At 44.2% G+C, this 23,580-nt stretch overlaps 1 protein-coding gene across 1 annotated transcript in view; it reads left to right on the top strand.

Moving 5' to 3' along the window:
- Positions 1–23,580, top strand: part of cpne2 (copine II) — a 67,423-nt gene that overhangs the window by 3,700 nt on the left and 40,143 nt on the right. The window contains exons 2-9 of the mRNA XM_038707166.1: positions 386–586; positions 15,120–15,299; positions 17,777–17,851; positions 18,162–18,233; positions 18,799–18,882; positions 19,115–19,204; positions 19,636–19,734; positions 22,083–22,169. Of these exons, the coding sequence (XP_038563094.1) occupies positions 410–586; positions 15,120–15,299; positions 17,777–17,851; positions 18,162–18,233; positions 18,799–18,882; positions 19,115–19,204; positions 19,636–19,734; positions 22,083–22,169 (864 nt within the window). The 5' untranslated portion in view covers positions 386–409. The remainder of the gene's footprint in view (positions 1–385; positions 587–15,119; positions 15,300–17,776; positions 17,852–18,161; positions 18,234–18,798; positions 18,883–19,114; positions 19,205–19,635; positions 19,735–22,082; positions 22,170–23,580) is intronic.

Below are 23,580 nucleotides of genomic sequence, written 5' to 3'. Positions count from 1 at the left end.
AACATATAGCAACATGTTAGCATAATGACCTACATGCATAATTATGCATGTAGGTCAAAGCGCCACTGTGCCAAATAGACCCTCACAGAGCTGCAGCTTCTTTCTCTTTTTTTTCAAATATCTGCATTTGTATATTGATCACATTCACAGCAAAGAAGAGCGAATTGTTAATTAATTAACAAACCTATATCTTTTTTTTTTTAGCAAGTTTTATCTATTCCACAGTTTACTTTCAGCCACCACTACAAAGAAGTAGTCCAAATGTTAAAAATCTCTAGCCTTACTTTTGAAGATATCAAGAATCACCCATGGTCAGCCAAGAAACAGCCACTGTGGGATGGGACTGAACTATATTCTGCTTATTTCTCTGTTTTCTGTCCTCTAGGGTGATTAGTTGCGACCTCAGACAATGGCCTACACTCTAGGCTCAACCACTGAGGGCCAGACGCGCAGTGTCGCACCTCAGCACTGCGTCACCCGGGTGGAGCTGTCCGTCACCGCCGCCAACCTGCTGGACCGAGATGTAGCCTCCAAATCGGACCCGTTCTGTGTTCTCTTCCATGAAGTGGATGGAAACTGGGTGGAGGTAAGGATGGAAGGATGATGAGGTAGGAGAAAACCATGATAGATGGAGAGCGAGGTGGAGGAGGAAATATCAGAGAAAGGGACGGGAGTGTAGAAGAGGCATGTTTGGCTTCATAAAACAGGTGGAAAATGGAGAGAAATCAGTGGTGGGTGAAAATGGCAGATTGAGGAGAAAAGGCTGAACAGCGAGATAATATATTAGTGTTCGGATCATAAGGAGTCAAACCCATTTCTGGTGCCTCTCCATGCTGTGCGTTTCAACTCCAGGGATGTGGTGAGAAGAGGATAAAAGTGAGGCAGAAATAAAAAGAAGATTGAAGCGAGGGTGGAAGATTTGAATTGATTTGAAGTGTTATGAGTGCTTTCAAGGTCACGTCCACCATGCTGGCGCTTTCAGCAAAGGAAAAGCCAGAGGATTTTGTCTGTTGATGTTACTTTGCAGACAGTATATGTCGTGAGCCAGATCCAAACTCATGATGTCTTGACCATCTGGCATGAGCCCCAGTGTGCTGAGCCCAGTAGGATGAAGGAACATTTGTGATCGTTCGTCCAATGTTGGTCTGTGCTCTGCAAACTTGGTTAATTAAGGACTATTAGGGCTTTCTAGTTAATAACACAAGTTCCCCTGTAGGCCTACTGTTATTACTGATGACACTAAAATTAGAACTAGTGTGATCACAATTCATTAGTTGGGAAAAAAACATATCTAAGGGACTATGGGATCTGCATCAACATTGTTTATTTATATTACTTGTTATGTTTTAAAAAACGTAAACCATCAACCAAGACATCGTCATCAGATTTTCTAAACTCTCAAATATCGACGTCAGTATCTGCCTTTGCCAACAAAATTTGTTGGACTGTAGTTGAAATATCCGGTACTTCCACTATGTCTCATTACATTCAACCTCTGATTGAGCAAAAGAAAAGTTTGGATGGAGTGGAAGTGGAAACCTGAAAATGAAAATCCAGTACTAGTGAGGGGACTGGTTATTTGAAAATACATTTAGTACATAATTTTGTCTTTAGTTTAGTAGCACAGTTAAACATTGTTAATTTGTTCATTATTGTTTATTTGAATGTATACTGCTGAATACTACACAATGTGTATGGATATTTTAAGCTCCAAGTACTATTTCACTCTATGTAAGTTATGTAATTGCTACCAACACAGTAAGTACACTGCTCAAAAAAATAAAGGGAACACTAAAATACCACATCCTAGATCTGAATGAATGAAATAATCTCATTAAATACTCCTTTCTTTACATAGTTGAATGTGCTGACAACAAAATCGCACAAAAATTATCAATGGAAATCAAATTTATCAACCCATGGAGGTCTGGATTTGGAGTCACACTCAAAATCAGTGGAAAACCACACTACAGGCCAATCCAACTTTGATGTAATGTCCTTAAAACAAGTCAAAATGAGGCTCAGTAGTGTTTGTGGCCTCCACGTGCCTGTATGACCTCCCTACAACGCCTGGGCATGCTCCTGATGAGGTGGCGCATGGTCTCCTCCCAAACCTGGACTAAAGCATCCGCCAACTCCTGGACAGTCTGTGGTGCAACGTGGCGTTGGTGGATGGAGCGAGACATGATGTCCCAGATGTGCTCAGTTGGATTCAGGTCTGGGGAACGGGCGGGCCAGTCCATAGCATCAATGCCTTCCTCTCGCAGGAACTGCTGACACACACTAGCCACATGAGGTCTAGCATTGTCTTGCATTAGGAGGAACCCAGGGCCAACCGCACCAGCATATGGTCTCACAAGGGGTCTGAGGATCTCATCTCGGTATCTAATGGCAGTCAGGCTACCTCTGGCGAGCACATGGAGGGCTGTGCGGCCCCCCAAAGAAAAGCCACCCCACACCATTACTGACCCACCGCCAAACCGGTCATGCTGGAGGATGTTGCAGGCAGCAGAACGTTCTCCACGGCGTCTCCAGACTCTGTCATGTCTGTCACATGTGCTCAGTGTCAACCTGCTTTCATCTGTGAAGAGCACAGGGCGCCAGTGGCGAATTTGCCAATCTTGGTGTTCTCTGGCAAATGCCAAACATTCTGCACGGTGTTGGGCTGTAAGCACAACCCCCAACTGTGGACGTCGGGCACTCATACCACCATCATGGTATCTGTTTCTGACTGTTTGAGCAGACACATGCACATTTGTGGCCTGCTGGAGGTCATTTTGCAGGGCTCTGGCAGTGCTCCTCCTGCTCCTCTTTGCACAAAGGCAGAGGTAGCGGTCCTGCTGCTGGGTTGTTGCCCTCCTACGGCCTCCTCCATGTCTCCTGATGTACTGGCCTGTCTCCTGGTAGCGCCTCCATGCTCTGGACACTATGCTGACAGCAAACCTTCTTGCCACAGCTCGCATTGATGTGCCATCCTGGATGAGCTGCACTACCTGAGCCACTTGTGTGGGTTGTAGACTCCGTCTCATGCTACCACTAGAGTGAAAGCATTGCCAGCATTCAAAAGTGACCAAAACATCAGCCAGGAAGCATAGGAACTGAGAAGTGGTCACCACCTGCAGAACCACTCCTTTATTGGGGGTGTCTTGCTAACTGCCTATAATTTCCACCTGTTGTCTATTCCATTTGCACAACAGAATGTGAAATTGATTGTCAGTCAGTGTTGCTTCCTAAGTGGACAGTTTGATTTCACAGGAGTGTGATTGACTTGGAGTTACATTGTGTTGTTTAAGTGTTCCCTTTATTTTTTTGAGCAGTGTAGTAAACATGACAATACAGGAAAGGTTGTTTTTTTAAACACAGTTATCTGTGTCTTGATATTTATGTTTATTTTTTTTTTACAATCTTTTATTTATTTATTAATTTTGAAAAAAATGTTTTTAGAGATTTAAAAAAGCCTTATGGATGTTGGCATGGACGGTATTAAGTCAGAAACTGGTATTAACATGGTGGACCAAATGATGACTCTCCTGTTAGGACAGGATAAATTACACCTTTATCATTCTTATTGCCCACCTTCAACCAGAGCAGAGGTCTTACCAACTACGATAGGTGAAAACACCTGTGTGGGTGTGTTTCGTTTTTAAGCTTTACACTGGAATAGAGGAAGACTTGATTATATTTAAATGATACTTGACTATAGAATTTATTCGTATAACCTTAGTGGTCCTGCATAAACCAGCATATAAGAGTCCGGGCACGTTGTACTTTCTGTTCTGCTGCTGGTTTGGGGAGCCTTATGCTTTGCTCTAATTCTATAAACAATATGTCATGTGAATGTATGATGTACAGTATTTCCATGGTATAGAAAAAGAAAAACATGGACGTAAGTTGAAGATGATGAAGAGGAACGTGGTGACGAAGTTTTGGTGTGTGTAGGCTGCTGCCTCAAGGCTTTTTGTTTTGCAAACAGCTGGTCAACAGGGCAAGCTGGCTTTTGTGTGTGTGTGTGTAGGCGAGTGCCTCGGGTTGTAGCTAGCTCTCGGTCAGCAGGGCATGTGGCTCCTGTGTGAAATTGCCAACGATTACTATGGCAACGGGAAGAGAAACAAAAGCTTAGTGCTCCTGGAATGAGGGAACGATGGAGGAGGCGAAATGAGGCCCAAACCTTTTCTCGGATATTATCCACAGCTCACTGTTTCTCTCACACCCCGGCTTTCTCACTTTCTCTGATCCCCTCCTGTTAGCTTTGTTTTCTCTCTCCTCCGATTGTCTTCAATTATTCTGTCACCAGCCTTCCCCTCCCTGTCTCTCTCCGTCTCACTGTCGGTCTACCGGTCTGTCTTGTGAGATAGAGGTGTGAGAAGCAGCTGGGTCCATCAGGGGGGAAAAGAGAGAGAGAGAGGGTTAAAGTGTGAGAGTGAAGAGGTGTGAGAGAGGGAGATGAGAAATGGGTGGAGGGAAAGTGAGGCTGAGGGGAAAATTAGCAAGAATAGAAGAGAGGACCGAGATGGAGAAGAGAAAGATGTGAATGTGAGATGAGTGATAAACAGAAAAGAAGTGAGACTGAACAGAAGTGGTGAATGAAGGAAACCATGATGCAAAAAATATGATGGCAGCTAAGACTGGTATTAGAGAAGCTTTAGAGAACATGACAGGCCTGCAGAACTATGGATCTATGTAAATGACATGGCGCCAGTTACTACTTAGCTGTTTTCTATATTCCTAGGATTTTTTGTCCAAATCTTCATATTAATCTCAACAAGTGATAACTCACATCCAACGTGATGTTTTTAATGAAATTTCAGCTTTATTATACACATTTAAATGGAGCATTTAATGAGTTGAATGATGAGGACCTTCTGTCAACCGAAGACAGTGTTTGTCTCATTTGTAGGTTTGTTAGATTTAACAAATCAATTCAAATATCCACAAATAGGAGATTGGATTATTAAAACTGCTCTAATCAATATTTTTATCTTAACAGTGGTTCAGATAACTATATGTAATGTGAAAGGTGACTCTCATAGTGACCAACCAACAGATGATTATCTAGATAAATACTCGACTTGTTGTTCCCTTCATCTCTGGGGTGCTTTTTAGCATCTTTCAGCTCACTGTCTTGGTTTTACGGTTTGCAACTTTGCTGTTTACTCCCACTGCCCTCATTAACCTGATTTTCAATAGCAGCAGGCAGCTAGTTTTATTTAAAAAATCCATGATAAACCCGTTCGCTACCTGCTCAGTATTTCCTTCAGAAAAAACAAACCAGAGCTAAAATGAGAGGGTTGACACAAACAGGACTCCAAAATAAGCCTGTTATCTACTTTACCTGTAAATGATTTATTATTTTTTATCGTTGAAATTCAGGAAATTCTTTAAAAACATAAATATTGTCACTCAAAACACATCTATGCATGCTGTTCATATTGTATATACTGTTTATACACATCCGCCTACCTCAGGTACATAAAAACACCTGTGCAAAAATATTTATTCCAGCATCCTTTGCACTCTGCTCTGTTACACTGTTGTTAAGCTACAAAAACAACTGTTGGTTTTTTTTGTTCATGTTGATGTGTATGTGTGTATCTGTACATGGTAGTTTAAGTCTGTTTTTGTTGAGCTTGTTGTCCTGTTTGTTTATGCACGTTCTGTGTATGCACAATGAGAGCAATGTTAGCTCGGAGTCAAATTGTATGTGTACACATCCCTGGCCAATAAAGTGATTCTGATGTTGCTTCCTATCTGCTTGTCTATCATGTCTATTGAACACCAGAAAGAACCTATAAACTATACTCAGCCTTATTAAATTCATACCAGTCATTAACAATTTTATAGTTCCCCTTCGAGGGAACTCGAACTGCGTCGGTTACGACACTATGGGAACGCCTCTAGGCGAAGCAGGTCTGAACGTGAATGAAATCACTCCAATCCTATTGGCCTGTTGCTAGAACGGTAAGGTGTGACGGAATAACCGGAGGAGTATAAAGCACACCTGTACACACTCATCATTAGCTTTTTTTTATTCAGCAGGCGCTCTGTATGTTGTTTGAAGAAAGCTCCAGTCCTACAAGCAGTATGTCTTACCTGAAGAAGAAGTCTACCAGCATGTCCGGCAACCAGATGTACAGAAGGTGTGTTTTTTTCTTGCCCTCGGTACATCACGGATTCTCATGAGATGTGTGTCTCATGTTTGGGGATGGAGCACGCACGGGCAGCTCTCGAGGGGGCTGCCTGCGCCCGTTGCGAAGCCCTTTCCGTGCGGGTACTGAGGTACAGCATGGCTCTCTTTTCCGAGGATGGCCGGATGTGTTTTCCCCGTGGCGCGGGCCCTGCGGCCGCTGAGGCAGCCCGGCGGCTTCACTCATGGGTTCACAGCGTGATCTGTCGGAGGATTTCGGGACGGCTGAGGCTTTTTCCCGACCTTCATCCGCTGGCTCCGACGCTTCCTTTCCTCGTTCGGGAGCCCGTTCTCGGCTTCTCCCGCTCGCGGTTTTGGATCCGGAGACGCTGCAGCAATCCGACTCTGAGGAGGCGGACGTGCTCAGCGCAGTGGACGATGACTTCCGGGTGTCGGGGCGGCGTCATCTGGCCGCGCCCGACTATGACGTGCTGCTGGAGGTGGTGACTAGAGCCGTGGCTAAGCTCAACATCAACTGGCCACGGGAGGAGCAGACACCACAGGCTAGTGGTAGCTTGATGAAAGGTTTCTTAAGCACCACACGCCACCTCCACGCCGGTCTCTGCCATTCTTTCCTGAAAAGAAAGTACATGATGAACTGAGTAATCATGGGGCAGAGCCTTCTCTACATGGCTTTCCACACCCCGATCACTGAACTACAGTAATGTGATGGGGGTTAGGGACCGTGGTTATGGGAGGATGCCTCGGGTGGAGGATGAGCTTGCGAGCTATCTCTCCCCTCGACTTGCGTCCTCCCTGGAGAAGCCGGCGTTACCATCCAAACCATGTCGCACCACATCCACGCTCGTGGGGAAGGCGTACATGGCAGCGGGCCAGGCAGGTGCGAGCTTGCACACCACGGTGCTTCAAGCCTACCAAGCCAACCTGCTACAGGAGATGGTTCAGAGGGGGGGTCCCTCCAAGGAAGATCTGGCGGAGCTTCGCAGAACCACGAAGCGTTAGACGCAGTGCGAAGCGTTCCGCCAGTACCTCCCTCACCGGTCTGGACCCAAGGCAGCTGAGGCTGCCAGGCGTAGGTCCCTTCCCTCTACGAGCTCCTACGGAGAGGAGAGGAAGCAGAGTGTCGCTTCTCGGGGGCCCCCCCGAGGAGCTGGGGCAGCGAGACGGCGCACTCACCCTCAGCCGTCTGAGAGACGCGACCTGAGGACCGTCATCCAGTCCCGACGGAGCTCAGGGAAGACCGGGGTAGGGGAGTCTTTCTCCCCTCCCGCCCCCCCCCCCCCCCCCCCGGAGGCCGACCGAGGTCCCCTCCGCCGTGGCAACAGGTGATGTTATCCCGCCGTTTACACGTTCAGGACGCACCTGCCACCATCGAGTCCGCGCCGTACTGCCTGCCCCGAGGGTCTGCAGGCGGACGGCATCCCGACTCACTCACAGTGGATCTTCGGCGGCTCCCCCCTGCCGTTCTGGGGCTTCAGGGGTCCACCAGAAGATCGCACGAGACACCGACCACCAGCCCCAAGGGGCTGGTTCCGTTGGCAGACTTTGCAGACGCTTGGCGGAGCCTGACGAACATTTCTCCGCGGGTCCTGCGCACTGCCATAGATGGGTATCGACTACAGTTCAAAACCCGCCCTCCAAATTCAACAGAAGAGAGGGGGTGGTTTGGACTGTGGCCCGCCCGGAGCAAGGTCCGGTGTTGGGACAGGAAGTTTGTACTCTGCTGAGGAAAGGGGCCGTGGAACGTGTCTCCCCCCCAGACAGAGACGCCGGTTCTACAGCCGGTACTTCATAGTCCCCAAGAAGGACGGAGGGCTGCGTGCCTTATTTTGGATCTGTGGGTTCTAACCGGTCTCTGAGGAGATTCAGGTTAAAGATGCTCATCATCCCCGCCACCGTGACGCACATCCAATCTGAGGATTGGTTCGTCACGATAGATCTAAAGGACGCCTATTTCCAGGTCTCCATCCGTCCTTCTCACAGGAAGTTCCTAAGGTTTGCCTTCGGGGGTGTGGCTTACCAGTATCGGGTTCTTCCATTCGGCCTGGCACTTTCCCCTCGCACATTCACCAAGTGTATGGATGCAGCACTGGCCCCGCTGAGGCTCCGGGGCATCCGGATTTCAACTTCATCGACGACTGGCTCATCCTAGCCCAGTCTCGAGAGTTGGCGGTTCGGCATCGAGTTTTGGCTCGTCTGCGACGTTTAGGGCTGAGGCTCAACGCAAAGAAGAGCGTGCTGGCGCCCACCCTACGGGCTACGTTCCTAGGGGTTGCATGGGATTCGACAATTGGGCACAATTGTCTCCGGCACGTGTCGACACCATATTGGCTGCCGTGAAAGGGGTGAAGTTAGGCCACGCCATCACTATGAAACACTTTCAACGAGTGTTGGGTCTCCTGGCAGCTGCGTCCAGCGTAATACCATCTGGACTGCTGCACATGAGACCCCTGCAGTGGTGGCTAAGGAACAAGGGTTTTTCCCCGAGGGGAATCCTCTCCGTCTGGTTTGGGTTACGCGCAAGTGTCTTCGTTCCCTATCAGTTTGGAAGGAAACTTGGTTCCTGTCCCAGGGGCCCGTGCTGGGAGGGTCTTGTCGCCGGCTGGTTATTTCGACAGACGCCTCCCACACGGGCTGGGGCGCGGTCATGGACGGCCGCTTTGCAAGGGGATCCTGGCAGGTGCATCGATCCGAGTGGCATATCAACTGTCTCGAGATGTTGGCGGTGTTCCAGGCTCTAAGGAGTTTCCTGCCCGATCTCCAAGGCCACCACGTCCTGGTTCGTTCCGAGGAGAACAACACAGCGGTGGTGGCCTATCTGAATCACCAGGGCGGTCTGCGCTCGCGCCCTCTGGACAGACTGGTGCGTCAGATCCTCCTGTGGTCCCAGCAGAGGTTACTATCGCTCAGGGCGATGTATCTCCTGGGGACGCAGAATCAGGGAGCAGACCTGCTGTTGAGGCAGGGGCTGAGGCCCGGGGAATGGAGATTTCCCCCCCCGAAGTGGTGGAGCTCTTGTACGAAGAGTTCGGCCCCATAGACGTGGATCTGTTTGCGTCTCAAGAGACTACGCACTGCCTGCTATGGTTTCTCTCGTTCCTCCCCGAGGCTACGTCTGTACGCTTTTCCCCCAGTCGCTCTGCTCCCGGGGTTCTGGAGCGGGTCCGCCAGGACAATGTCGGCCTACTGCTCGTAGCCCCGTTCTGGCCAACCCGGGTGTGGTTCTCGGACATCATGTCGCTCCTGGACGGCCCGCCGTGGCGGGTCCCTCTGAGGAGAGACCTGCTGTCCCAGGCGCAGGGCCGGGTTCTTCACCCTTGCCCCGCCATATGGCGACTGTGGGTCTGGCCCCTGAGGGGGCACAGTACCTAGAGGCGGGCCTAACAGCTGGAGCAGTCGAGACCCTCCTGAGCTCCAGGGCCCCATCCACACGGAGGATGTACGGCCTGAAGTGGAGTGTTTTCTCCACTTGGTGTAGGGAGCGGTCGGTGGACCCTGTTACCTGCCCGGTGGTTCAGGTACTTGAGTTCCTCCAGGACCGGTTCTCTGCTGGTCTTTCCCCTTCCACCCTCAAGGTGTACGTGGCAGCTATTTCATCTTTCCACACCCCTCTGAGGGAGGGGTTCTTGGGGAAACTTCCCTTGGCTGTACGTTTCCTCCGTGGTGCCCGGAGGATGAGACCTGCGACTCGGTCCAAGGTTCCCACTTGGGATCTGGCAGTGGTTCTTGGGGCGTTGGCTGAGGCCCCCTTCAAACCCCTGGAGTCAGCTGAGGCTAAGCACTTGACCCTCAAGATGGCCTTTCTCCTTGCTATCACCTCTCTGAGGAGGGTGGGGGAGCTCCAAGCGCTTTCGGTTTCCCCTCAAAGCCTAGAGTTTGCCCCGGGGAATATTAGGGCTATCCTGCACCCTCGTTCAGGATACATCCCTAAAGTGCCTTCTTGTGCGGCAGGGTCCACAGTGCTGCAGGCATTTCATCCTCCACCTCATGTGACGGCGGAGGACGGGAGACTTCATCTGCTCTGCCCTGTCAGAGCACTGAGTATTTACACTCTGAGGTCCTCCCGTTGGAGGAAGGCTGACCAGCTGCTAGTGTGTTTTGGGTCTCCCAGGGCCGGGCTCCCTGCATCCAAACATACTATTAGCAACTGGATTGTTCAGACTATTTCCCTGGCCTATCAGGTGCGCGGTTTGCCTTCACCTGTGGCTGTGAGGGCTCATTCTACCAGAGGCAAGGCGGCCTCTCGAGCCCTCCTTTTCGGGGCCTCTTGCAGGATGTTGTTTAGCGGCTGGCTGGGCCACTCCGCACACATTCATTCGGTTTTACAGTCTTGACCTTCCTTCGGCACCGGGCACTCGTGCGCTCTCCTCTTAGTCTTGCCACTTTATTGCACACAGGGGCAGGCGGGGTTTTCGGCACGGTTTAGTGGGTATCTCGTTCCCATAGTGTCGTAACCGACGCAGTTCGAGTTCCCTCGAAGGGGAACGTCTCGGGTTACGTATGTAACCCTGGTTCCCCGAGAAGGGGAACGAGAGACTGCGTCGGCCCGCTGCACCTCTCTCCCCGCCTGAAGCGCCTGCTTCATAGTTTAAGCTAATGATGAGTGTGTACAGGTGTGCTTTATACTCCTCCGGTTATTCCGTCACACCTTACCGTTCTAGCAACAGGCCAATAGGATTGGAGCGATTTCATTCACGTTCAGACCTGCTTCGCCTAGAGGCGTTCCCATAGTGTCGTAACCGACGCAGTCTCTCGTTCCCCTTCTCGGGGAACCAGGGTTACATACGTAACCCGAGACGATCCCAAACTGCACACTTGGTTCTAAGCCACACACACATTTACCACAGATATGTTATTGATGATGTTATTGAAGCTAGCAAGTTTGACTGCAGTCTCAAGACATTCTTGTTATCACCACCCTTTAGGAAGGTATTGTTGCATCCAGCTGTTCATATTGTTATCATTGCACCATTTGTATCTCAGATGAAAATGCCTGTTTCAGTTTCTTATCTGACAGTAAAGATGGAGAAATAAAAAATAGGGCAGAGAGAGGATGCAACAATCTGATTCATTTCCATATACAAGTGAGCCAGGTTCAAATCCACAGTGGTACAAATGTAAGACATCCACTTCAACCTGCCGGGTCACCATGATGCACTGGTAATATCAGTTTTTAAGCCTCAGTGTGCTGCCATTGTCCTCTGTTCTCTTCCCCTGCGTCAGACAGATGGATAAGTGCTCTAAACACCGTTAGCAGGGTGAAGTTAAAGCCCTTTCCCTCCCAAGTAGGTCTGCAGTCTGTTCTCAGTTCTTTAGTAATAATGACTACAGTCATTAGATATTTTGGGTAAAAGCATTCATTATGGCATGTAAAAGGTCCATTTTATAGAGGCACCTTATGTCATACAGTTATTTGCCACTATACAAAAAAAGAGAGAAATTTCCAGCTGCCTTGGTGTAGATTTCTCAGGACAAAATGAATTATATTTCCATTGTGACCCAGTGCAAACAGTCTAGCTGCACAATAGAAGAATATTAAAAGAAAATGCATGAAAAAACGAAGGTGAAAAGGACAGCAGCTACATTGTAAGCAGCAAAACCAACTTCTGGTTGGACAGTGTAACTCTACACTGCAATGTTTGTGACAAAACTAGTGTCCACTGAGTGGGTCATGAATATTATCTACATTATATTGCTAAACCTTTCGCAAGTGCCTTCCATAAAAGTTAGAAAACATTAAAGCCTTAGAGCTTGGAAAAGCAGACTAAAAGACTCTACAGCGCTGTGAGGCTAAATTAAGTGACAGTTATGCTTTGAGCTAATGTCAGTACCCAACATACTCACAATGACCATGCTAACATGCTGATGTATAACAAGTATGTTTACCATGTTGACCATCTTAAGCTGATGATACACGGAGCAACTTTTAGAGCATTGTAATTTATTTAATTAGTGCTAAAACAATTTATTAAGTATTAAAATTAACAGATGATAAAGTATCATTAAATGACAACTGTTTATTTTATTGCCAGGAAACATGAGCAATAAATTCCACTCCCTCGGTCTTAGAGTCTAGAAAATTTGTTTGGTGAGTATTGCATCATCTGATCAGCTTTTCTGATCGGCCTTTTTAGAGACCACCGATCAAACTAGTTAAAGCCATTATTGGCCGATTACGATCGATGACCGATCGATCGGTGCACCCTTAAGCCTAGTTCACACTACATTTTTAAGTCAGATTTGCCAGTCATTGAGCTTGGCGACCGTCAGGCTGTGATCAGGAGTAAATTAAGACCGGTCTTACTGGTCTTACGTAGTCTTACGGCTACCTGCGTGTGCTAATCCTTTCTTTCACCTATATTGTTTTTCTTTATAATTGCTATCTTTATAATAACAAACAAAAGCCGTTTTGTGTGTAGGTTCCATCATTTCCCGTTTCACGTGTGTTTTCTTGACATAACGTGGTTTGGAGACCAGCGTCTGGAGACACAGCCACTGTCAGCTCGCTTAGTGTGTGACCCCCTGTAAACTATCAGTCACGTAGTGTGAACACCACAACGACTTCAAGACTCCCGTCACAAGATGGCAAGTTGTGTAGTGTGAACAGTACGGCGATTGGCCAACGCTGAAAGTCGTGTAGTCTGCACGAGCCTTTAATGGCAGTCCATCCAGTAATTTGGTCTGAACTAACATGGTGGACCAACCGGCCAACATTGCCATCCTTAGTGCCACACCTCTAGCATGGCTAAAAAGGACAAATGGGTCATCACCAACTCTGTGCCAGACAGTAGTACCTCTGTGTGACAGAAGCTGCACTTTATCGTGTGTGTGAACCTTTTTATATATAGTCTATGGTGTGAACTAATTCAAATCAGCTCACTGAAATTTAGCAACACATCACATCACCACTGTAACATTTTATTACCACTGTAATAAAATATGACAACAAACAAAGTAAAGTGCTTTGTTTGGAGCCTGTGAACCATCGGGACAGATTTAATTCCATGCCATGGTGTTGACATTTTATGGCAGCCATCTCCAGTGTATCAGTCCAAATGACCATTCAAATGCTTTTTATATTCACTCTCATTCAGAAGTGGTGACAGGCTAGACGTATACTGACCTCATCTAATGGTGGATAAACACAGTGTGTTCTGGGTGAGTCAGACTGGAGAGTAGCACGGCCAGTGAGTGTTAGTCATCCAAACACCTGGTTTAGAGGACCCAGAGCAAATAGCATGCCTCTCACAGTGCTCTTACAGGCACCCACACACTCTGATCTGTCTTTGTGCTTCTCTGGGCTATTTTGTGGGATCATGAGAACTCACCACTTGTAATACCACAAAGCTGGACCCACCTGGGAAAAGCAGCAGAGAATGAGGAAAATTAATTTAGTGATTAAACATTAACAATATATAATAACCCTTTTTTCTAAAGGGGTCATTCACATGTCTGAGGGTCAACTGTGCAACTTTACTGAGCCTTTTAACAATAATAATAATAATAATAATAATAATAATAATAATACATTTTATTTCTATAGCGCTTTTCAAGACACTCAAAGACACTTTACAGTAAAGCAGAAGGTATGTACATTTAAAACAGATTAAAAACATAAATAGCATAATATAAAATATATGAACAGTAGATAAAAACATGTGGTGCGGAAATACATAAGAGCAAGGGCGGCCATATAAATAACAAAATAATAAACAGCAGCAGGTGCATATAACATTATTTGGTGTTAAAAGCTAGTCTAAAAAGGTGGGTTCTTTTGGCCTCTTCTAGCTCTTTGTTTTGGTTTAACAGTACATTTACTATTTGGGGTAGTCTTACTATATTTCACTCACTGTGCTTTCACCAAACCTTGTTTCCTGTTTTCATCTAAAAAACTCTGATGAACATAACATAATCTACCCAGCACCAATGGCAAAATTATCAATTGCAAACAGGGTGTACACACATCCAAAAACTTCTGTAGGTGCTGGATCAAACTCACCGCAAGTACCATGGATGCAGAAGAAAAAGTACAGCCTCACAGAGCCGCTAGCATTGGCTATAGACTCTTTCCCAGGCCTTGATGGAGAACTACAGTGTCCAGCAGTTTTCATGGAGCAAGAAAACTAATTTATGCACACAAATTGCTAAAACACAGCTGCAAGCCTTTTGCTAATAGGCACTGAAGTCAAATGTGTTTGTTGCCACACTTGTCAGTCAGGGAGGAGCACTGAGAGTGCAGGCAAGCAGCTGTGTTTTGGCAATGAGATTCCTATAAATACTGAATTAATTCTTTCATATTAATATGGTTTGGATTTAGCATTCATTTCACACAACAGACAGTTGTGATGCATCACTGGACATTGTTTCAGTAATGCTGGCCAAAATTTGCATAGCATTGGTGCACTGCGTAATGTTTTGCAGTGCAAAATAAACAGATTTATTTAAACATCACTTATCACTTATTGCTTTTGTATTTCATCATTGCTGATAAGATGAAGAAGCCAAGTCCAGCAGAGTGGTAAATGCAGTAGAGTCCAGACAGCAGGAGACTAAAGTGGGTTCATCCTCAAGTCGGTGCAGAATTGACAGAGAAAGGCTTGATGTGGAGGATGCAGAGACAAGCCTGCACTGACAATCAGAAACCTGCATAATGTTAGTATAATGGGATGATGTAACCAGGTTACTCTGTTTTCTATGTAAACATAATATTTTGAATATGATCCCAGCTTTTTGGTAGTGTGCATGTAAACCCAAAAAATTTATATATACTTGCCAGATTTAGTTAAATGGTTTCTATCCACAGTGCCTGGCAGGTTGATGTTCAAGGTTCAAAGTTACTCTTACTGGTGACAAGAGTAGAGTCCCTTTTCAGTAAAACCTCACTGTTCCACTACATGCACATTCCACTTGAATTTGCATTTGTTCAAATGAGTTTTCCCAAAGTCTCTTTCTCTCCTTGTGTCCTTCCTTTTAGCTTGGCCGCACTGAAACAGCTGTGAACAACTTGAACCCAGTGTTTGGAGTGAAGTTTCAGGTGGACTACCACTTCGAGGAGATCCAGAAGCTTCGCTTTGCCATGTTCGATGAAGACAAGTGTGCTACGCAGCTCTACGAACATGACTTCCTGGGAGAATTCATTTGTACACTGGGAGTGGTACGGAATGATTTCTCCTTTTCAGTCCAGAGTTGGTACTGTATTAAATAGGGTGACGGAGTATATGTTGCCATGTGTGGCCTGCCCATTTATTTGTTTGTTCCATTTCCGATTCTGTAGTTAGTAAACTCAATCACCCTGATTGTTAGACATCTGATGGATGGGAGAGAGATAATGATGGTCATGAGTATGTAGTCAGTCTACCTGTGTGTAAGTGAGAAAGAGAGAAAATGCTGCATTTCTTTATTCCCATAGCAAAGGCTAACTAAAAAAAAACCCTTGTTATTAACTTTGTTACGACAGGCTAGTAGTCCCAAGCGCAGGACTAAAAGAGGCGAGGAGTTAGATAAAAGAGGAATATTTATTGCAGGATTGAAGTGATCGGATATTGAGCCAGGGAAGAGCGAGACAGAGTGGAAGACTAGACGCTCCAGAACCGGGTTGGTGGCTGCTGTACAGAGCAGGGGGGAACCGTAGCTGAGAGTCTAGAGTGTGAGAGGCTGAGCAGGTCCAAAGCAGAACACAGGAATGGTTTAGCCGAGTAGGGGTCATGGGAGAGCCAACGGGATGAGCGCAGTATTACTATTTCCAGTAACATAACTAAAACAACACGCTATTATGCAAAGTTCACTTTTAACTTTTATTATAGCATACTAAATGTTCATCTTCAACCGACCGGCATGGGCGTAAATTTCATCTAACAGTTTGGAGGGACAATAAATATAAATTTCTCAAGAGCAATTTTTGAAGGGGACACAAATAATACAGCCAAAATTATACTTGGATAGGATACATGTACACATAGGGGAGTCTTACTACTATTATTAGTGTAGCACTTAGATCGTGATGTTACTAAATTGCCATGACTTTTTGTAATTACTTGTTTTTCTTTTCTCTGTCATTATTTGTGGCCAACAACACAAAGCAATAGCTGGTCAAATACAACTTAGGGTCCCAGGGTCACCACAGGGTCATTTTATCCTAATTAACTTTCGTCCTCTACATAGAGGTTTCTTTTGGGACAGAGGCAAGGCAAGACAAGGCAAGTTTATTTGTATAGCACAATTCAACAACAAGGCAATTCAAAGTGCTTCAGAGGATGTCTCTTACTTAGATATCTGCAGCAAGCCAACTAATCTGCCACTTAACATCATAAGCCTAATGCGCAAAACGGTTTTGCGAAAACCCGACACAATGGTAGAGCTACAGTATTAACCTAATATCAGTTCACACAGAGGCTTATCGCTGTGTTAGTTGTAGTAAGAGATGCACAGATTACATTTTTTCCTGGCTGATTCCAAATACTGATTTTTTAAAGATCTGAGCTGCCGATTCCGAAAACATCTTTTTTTATTAGGATCCCCATCTGCTCAAGTATAAATTTTAACTATTCTCACTGGGGTACATTCAATTGCAGGGTCATAATGAAACATTGATTATTAAATAGCATTCGCATTGTCACTGAAAGGAGTTTTGTGGTTGTGTTTGTAACATTCAATGTGACCGACAAAAATTGGATATTTGACACTGCTCGGCCCCGGTCACAGGTCACAGCTGATTAAGCTGAAAACCGTCCCCAGCTGATCAATCAGTCCGCAGCTGATCAATCAGTCCGCAGCTGATCAATCAGTCCCCAGCTGATCAATCCACGCATATCTAGCTGTAGAAGGTGACTTACTATCCAACAAGCAATTAAACAAGCTAGGTAATGTTATAATAAAATAGTGGGCTCATGGAAAGATAATCAGTTATCATAATTTTTTGTCATGATTGAATTATTAATGACTCAGCATCATCTGTATTAAAGACAAAATAATCAGTTCATCCGATGTTTGAAGTGCATATAATAGCCTTACCAGCCTACTTAACATTACTGGAGTTCCACAACTACTGAAGGATTCAAACTTGGTTTCTCCCACTGGACTCATGGGGTAAAGCAGGCAGTGGACCAAACCACTGTGAGGCAAAAGAAGGGGGGAATCAAAATGTTTCTAAACTTAAAACACACTTTTATTGCCTAGTTTGCGTTTGTAAACAACGTGAAAGCATGGATCCATCCTGTGTCAACGGTTCATGCTGGTGGTGGTGGTGTTATGGTGTGGGGGATATTTTCCTGGCACACATTGGGTCCCTTAGTACCAATTGATCATCGTTTAAATGCGACAGCCTCCCTGAGTGTTTTTGCTGACCACGTCCATCCCTTTCAAATCATAACAAAAGGCGGTCCAACCAGATACTAGCAAGGTGTACCTAATAAACTTGTTGTTAATTGTTGAAGAAGGAACTGGGCCACTACTAAATGAAACTAGAGTGAACTGATTCAGGTAAGTGGGATTAGACTATATTTTAGAGTAGAATAGGCTAGAATAAAGGTGTTCAGTGGGTCAAACCCATATTTCTTAGTCATAGTTTTATGTTTTGTCTTATACACTGTAAATGATTCCTGTCCTGTGTGCCTTTCTTTAATTGTACACTAGATTGTGTCCAATAAGAAACTTCACAGACCACTGATCTTAGCCAATGGGAAGCCAGCTGGGAAAGGATCCATTACGGTAATAATCAGTGCTATTTTTTAAAGGTATTCTCTCTCTGTATCTTAAACTCTCTATCATTCTGTCTCTCTGGGACACACACATACAAACTATACCGTACCATCAGAGGTTACTGTAGTCGCCCATGTGGATGCAGTCGCTGTTGTTTACTATAATGGCATGTTTGCTATCTTTGATGATGGCAATGATGATGAAGGTGTTATTGAGGCTGCTGCTGTTATTGCTATTGACTGCTGTTCCTGATATGAATGTTAATAGTTAATAGCAGTATTTTTGTAGTACCTAATGTTGTGTTGCAATGTTATTTTAGATAACAGCTCAGGAGCTGTCTGACAACAGAATCATCACTTTGACCTTGAGTGGGCGTAAACTGGACAAGAAGGTAGGTGGTTAGACCCACCCACGCTGGATGCAAATGCAAGCACACACACTTAAGAGTGCATTAGAGCAACACATACTACTTTAGGACACACAAGCAAAGCCCACACAGAAACATTTACAGTAAATGTTTTCATACTCTTCACCCTTATCCGTCAACTAACAGGCTGTATGATGCGCTGATATTTGGAAATAATAACCTTGCAGTATTTAAATGAGTTTATTTTCAGTCTTGGACCTATGGAGTAGCTGCTGGTATATGGTTAAGGGAAGAATGACAGCGGGTCAGAAACAGCACAGCTTGAATTGTGATTTGAACTAATGCTGATGTGTGCTTGCTGTGCACCCTCTGGTTAAACCACCACAATACGCACAAAGCACAGTATTTGCAGGAGCTCAATGTAATATGGTGGGGGTTGTGTGTACTGCAATTTAATTTACTGTAAGCATCAGATCAAATTGTGATACATGTGTTGCAGGTCAGCTGGAAGGGGAGAGGAGGAATTAGGATAAAACAGGAATCATCCTCAAAAAGACTTTAATACAATAAACTGTATCTGTCTGTGCAGGACTTCTTTGGGAAGTCAGACCCCTACCTGGAGTTTCACAAACAGGGAGAAGACGGCAAATGGATGCTGGTTCACAGGACAGAGGTGAGTCGACGGTGGGGATTAAATGCACCTTCATCTGTCATTATTGTCAACCGTGAGCTGTCATTGTCAGCTAAAGCAGGTCTCACAGAAGGTCATACGCTGTAACTTTGACAATAAGAGTAGAAATCAACAGCCCCCCTTAAGGTAATCCTACTGCGACTACAAATGCATTATATATCTGCTGCTACGTAATTCAATGATTATGTGCCTATTTCTGTGTTTATGTCTTCAGGTCATAAAGAACACTTTAGATCCAGCATGGAAACCCTTCACCGTGCCACTGATTTCTCTCTGCAATGGAGATGTGGACAGAAACATCAAGGTTAGTGGTTAGAGTTTCATCTGCTACAAAACTGGTGTGGTATGGAACTTCTTTATTAAATATTAGCAGTGCAGATTGACAAAGGAAGGAAGGACAGGACTTAGTATGTATATGCATGGTTAGCATTGCATCCAAGTAGTTTGATCTTGTTGTTGTCACCAGATGCTGAGTTATAATAAAAGTCTGAACTTGCAACAGTATGTTCGAGTCCAAGTCAAAAAAAAAAAAAAGTTAAAAGTTACTGTCATTTCATAAAAGTTAAGACTTTAGGATTGATAGTTTTTAGGCTGATCATACATGCAAGTGTGAAATGTATGAAGAAGTCTAAAAAGGGCAACAATACCAGATAAATAACCACTTGAGTCTCAAAAAGACAGCTACACAAGCTAACTACTTCCTGGTATGAAATGATGTGTTCTACACTTTGACAGGTCCTGTGTTACGACTATGATAATGATGGAGGCCACGACTTCATAGGGGAGTTTCAAACCACGGTTGCCAAGATGAGTGAAGCCCAGAATTCAGTGGAGGTAAAAAAAAATTTATATTAGTCTGATAACGTGTGTGTTTGTCAGTTCAATCCAGTGTTATCTGTACTATTCTGAACTCTGTTCTCTCATTCAGTTAATATTTATGTACAGCTTTGAGCTGAACATCTCCAATTGTCCAATTTATGAGTAGTACCTGTTCAACATGTGGTCACCTCTCTGAAAACTCAGTGAGGTATCTCACTTTGGGAGACCACTTCAAGTAGGCTTCAAAAGAAAAATAATTAACTAGTTCCCATCAGCCTCAGCTCTACTTTTGATGCACATTACACGCTTAGCGTTAATAAGTTACTCTACCATGCAAGATTACACACATTAGGAAGCTAACATTCTTAATGTTACATGCTCAACATCAGCATGTTCACATAGTTTAAAATATATGTTAATATGTTTACATGTATATTAACATGTATCTTAGCTTGAAGGTGGCGTCAGCATCTTAGCATGCTAACATTAGCCTTTAGCTTCAAGGAAAACTGTGTGATAGTACAGTAGACTGTACTTTACAGCTTAAAACAATGGGAGATGAGGCAGTCTGAGTGTAGAGAATAATAATAATAGAAAATTGAGTTCAGGACAGAACTCCTTCCTGAATTTTAGCTGTAACTTCATATATCTTTATTAAATGGTAAATAGTCTGTACTTGTATAGCTTCTTTCTAGTCTCAAATCCACTCAAACCGCTTTTACACCGCATCACATTCACCCATTCATACACTGAAGCTTAAGTGCTCAGATAAGAAACAACAACATTCACACACATTCAAAAACCAATGGAAGAGCCATCTAGGGCAATTTGGGTTTTAGCATTATTATTTTTGTTTATATTGCACAACAGACATAAAAGATGGATTTTAGACAGACAGGGAAGGTGAATAGCGACAGTCATGATCTGGATTTAAACCACTACATCTTCCAGTTTGTAATGCCACACCTTAACTGCTGAATCCTTTTGGTTTGATTTTGAAACACTAAATCATTTCCTAAAAACTAACAAACTAGCATTTATCTGATCTCGCACAAAATCTCTGAGGAACTATCAACCAATGGATAGCAGTTTTATTTTATTTTTTAGCTGTACTGGATTGGCCACATCTCTGCCCCGTACAGTCTAATTTGCCGTTTAAATGCATTCAGTCGCATCTATCAACAATGAAGCTGGAATAATCATGCACAGATTTGCATTCCCGTGTTTTTTCACACATTATGGCCACTGAGGAACGGTTGGGTCGTAAGTCTGAGCTGTTTTTTTTGTTTGTTTGTTTGTTTTTTTCATTTATTTATTTAGAGAAACAGGGACAACGTACAATAAACATTAACCTCAAAGGGGAAGATGCATTGTACCGGGTTTTAGCTCAAGAGCTAATTTTCACCCGTAGTCCCTGGGCAGGCTGATGTTAAAATAATAATGACTAAATACTATTTAGATTTATTCTTTTCACTTTTGTGTTTCTCGTCTACTAAAGATGTAGAGATGCAGGGATCAGAACACCATTCATTTATTTGCGGCTCTGTGTGCATCTGTGTGTGAGCAAATGTGTGTGTTCATTTGTGAAACTGCGTGCGTGCATGTGCCAAAGCAGCCTCATGACTTGTTCTCCCACTGAGTCTCTTCATGTGTGGTAATGTTATGTGTGTGTGTGTGTGTGTGTGTGTGTGTAGGGGGGACAGAGATGGGGGATGGAGAGAGAGAGAAAGTGAGAGGTGCTTTTTAGGTGTTAAACAGCCTTTAGCAGAGTCCTAGTAACACGACAAGGCATTCAGAGCTACATGTCATATGAATCACCAGCTGACTTAAGGCATGTGTGACTTCAGGCATGTGTGTCTCTGTAGCTTGTGTCTGTGCGGTGTGTACGTGGGTGTGCATGTCTGAAACGTCTCTTTTTATCAAACCCATTGCTATCAAAAGTGTGTTGGTGTGACTTGCAGTATTAAAGACAGCCCTAAGCTTCTTTTTTTCTTTAATGTTCAAGACATAAAATACTTCCTAAAGTATTTTAAGGAACAGTATACTGCAGGTTCAGTTACTGTATACATGTAAGTTTCCATACAAACTGTATACAACACCATTAGAATATAGTTAACCTATAATACTTCTCCAAGTTTGACTGTCAAGTTGCAGTTACTGTAGGCGGTGTGGAACACATGCTGATCCAAGTCATTGTCTGTCAGTCGTCTGTTCATTTCCCCCCAGCTACTCTTTCCAACTCTGCTGTCATCTCTACTTTTCCCATTATTTTCCACCTCCCCACTTGTTTCTGGATAGCTCCTCTTCTGACTCTGGTACCTGTCGTCTTTCTTTTCTCTGCAATTGTCTTTGTGTCTCTTCAGGTGGAGTTTGACTGTATCAACCCCAAGAAACAGAAGAAGAAGAAGAATTATAAAAACTCTGGATTTATCATTGTCAAGTCATGTAAGGTGAGGATGGATGGATGGAACATGCAATTTTCAGCAGTATCCCATGTTTTCTATACAATCTTATATCTTGTGTGTAAACTATTATTGAACTACTGGTATTACTGTTTTGGGCAGATAGTGTTGATAATAATGATGGTTGGGTTCTCACTGTTAGGCTGTAATTAGCCTGGCACACAGACCTGTGGAATGGCATTTCTGCATCTGCCTTAAGATAATTTGAAAAAACAAACTAAGTAGACAATGAAATTGAAATTTAACATTATACCACTGCAGAAACCTACAGTTTGATTTTAATTAGTATAGCAATTTCATGTGTAATTTATGATAAATAAAAACAGTAGATCCACCCAATATTAGCTGTTGTTTCCTCACACTTCTGCCTGCTCTCGATTGAGGTTTTAAAGTAAAACGAAACGCTTGAAACTGCTAATTGCCTTTGTCTTTTTTCTTAAGCTTACAATAGGAAAACAGCTGACTTGACAGCTCAATTCAGAATAAATCTAAGACTTTATGACAAAACTCAGCAAAATTGGCTGGAAACCTATGGCTTAAAATGCTAACTAATTTCCGTGATATAGAAACAGTTAGAGGTTTTGTCGTGCTGTATTGCCTTCCATCGATCTTACGAAAATGAGCCTCAACTTTCAATCTTAAAGCTGCGGTAAGTAATTTTTGAGCACGAGAGAGCAGAAAATTTCCAAAACAAACTCTCAGAAACAACATTTGATTACTGGCACATGGTATCTTCATCGTGGATTTAAGTTACCTTAAAAGGAGGAACGCTTGCTACTGCTAGTCACCAGGAAGCTCATAGACTCAAAGTGTAAAAAGTGTCAATTTGAGCAAAATCGAATCCATCCGTTTTCATCCATTTTCTGCAGCATATCTAAATATATCACTAAGAATATCTTTTATATACAACCGGAAAGTTCTGACAAGAATGTGGTAGTCAATAACTAATTGTAGGCCTTATTGGGTTTCTGCCATCCTTAGATTTTCTGGCTGTTCATTTACTTCAATTCTCTGCCATTTTGTACTGGGCCGGTTGCACTGTCTTGGCTAATATCTGAGCTTGCAATCCAGATACCAATTGCTTGTGGTTTTAAAAAATAACTCAAACATATCCTTCAGCTCAATGAAACATTGTGGTTTTGATCAGCTGACACACTTCTAACAGGGCGTTCATAACTCCCTCTGAATAACTAATTAGTGCGGCAGCTTTGAGCCCCACTGAGGACACATTAAGCTGGAACAGTGAGTCTTTAGATGCCTATTGGAATGACATTAAAGCTGTGTGCATATTATGACAAGCTTTCATAATTGATTCTTTTCCTTCTTCCTCTTTTCATGCGCACAATAATGAACAAGCCTTTGTACAAACATGTGCGCACACATTCACATCCAGCACATG

This window comes from Micropterus salmoides, unplaced genomic scaffold (genome assembly GCF_014851395.1).
Source record: "Micropterus salmoides isolate LMB-PRFRI ecotype aquatic unplaced genomic scaffold, ASM1485139v1 Ms_hic_scaffold_8, whole genome shotgun sequence".
Taxonomy (NCBI): domain Eukaryota; kingdom Metazoa; phylum Chordata; class Actinopteri; order Centrarchiformes; family Centrarchidae; genus Micropterus; species Micropterus salmoides.
Note: the sequence above shows the minus strand (reverse complement) of the source record. Positions and strands in the feature narration are given on the sequence as shown.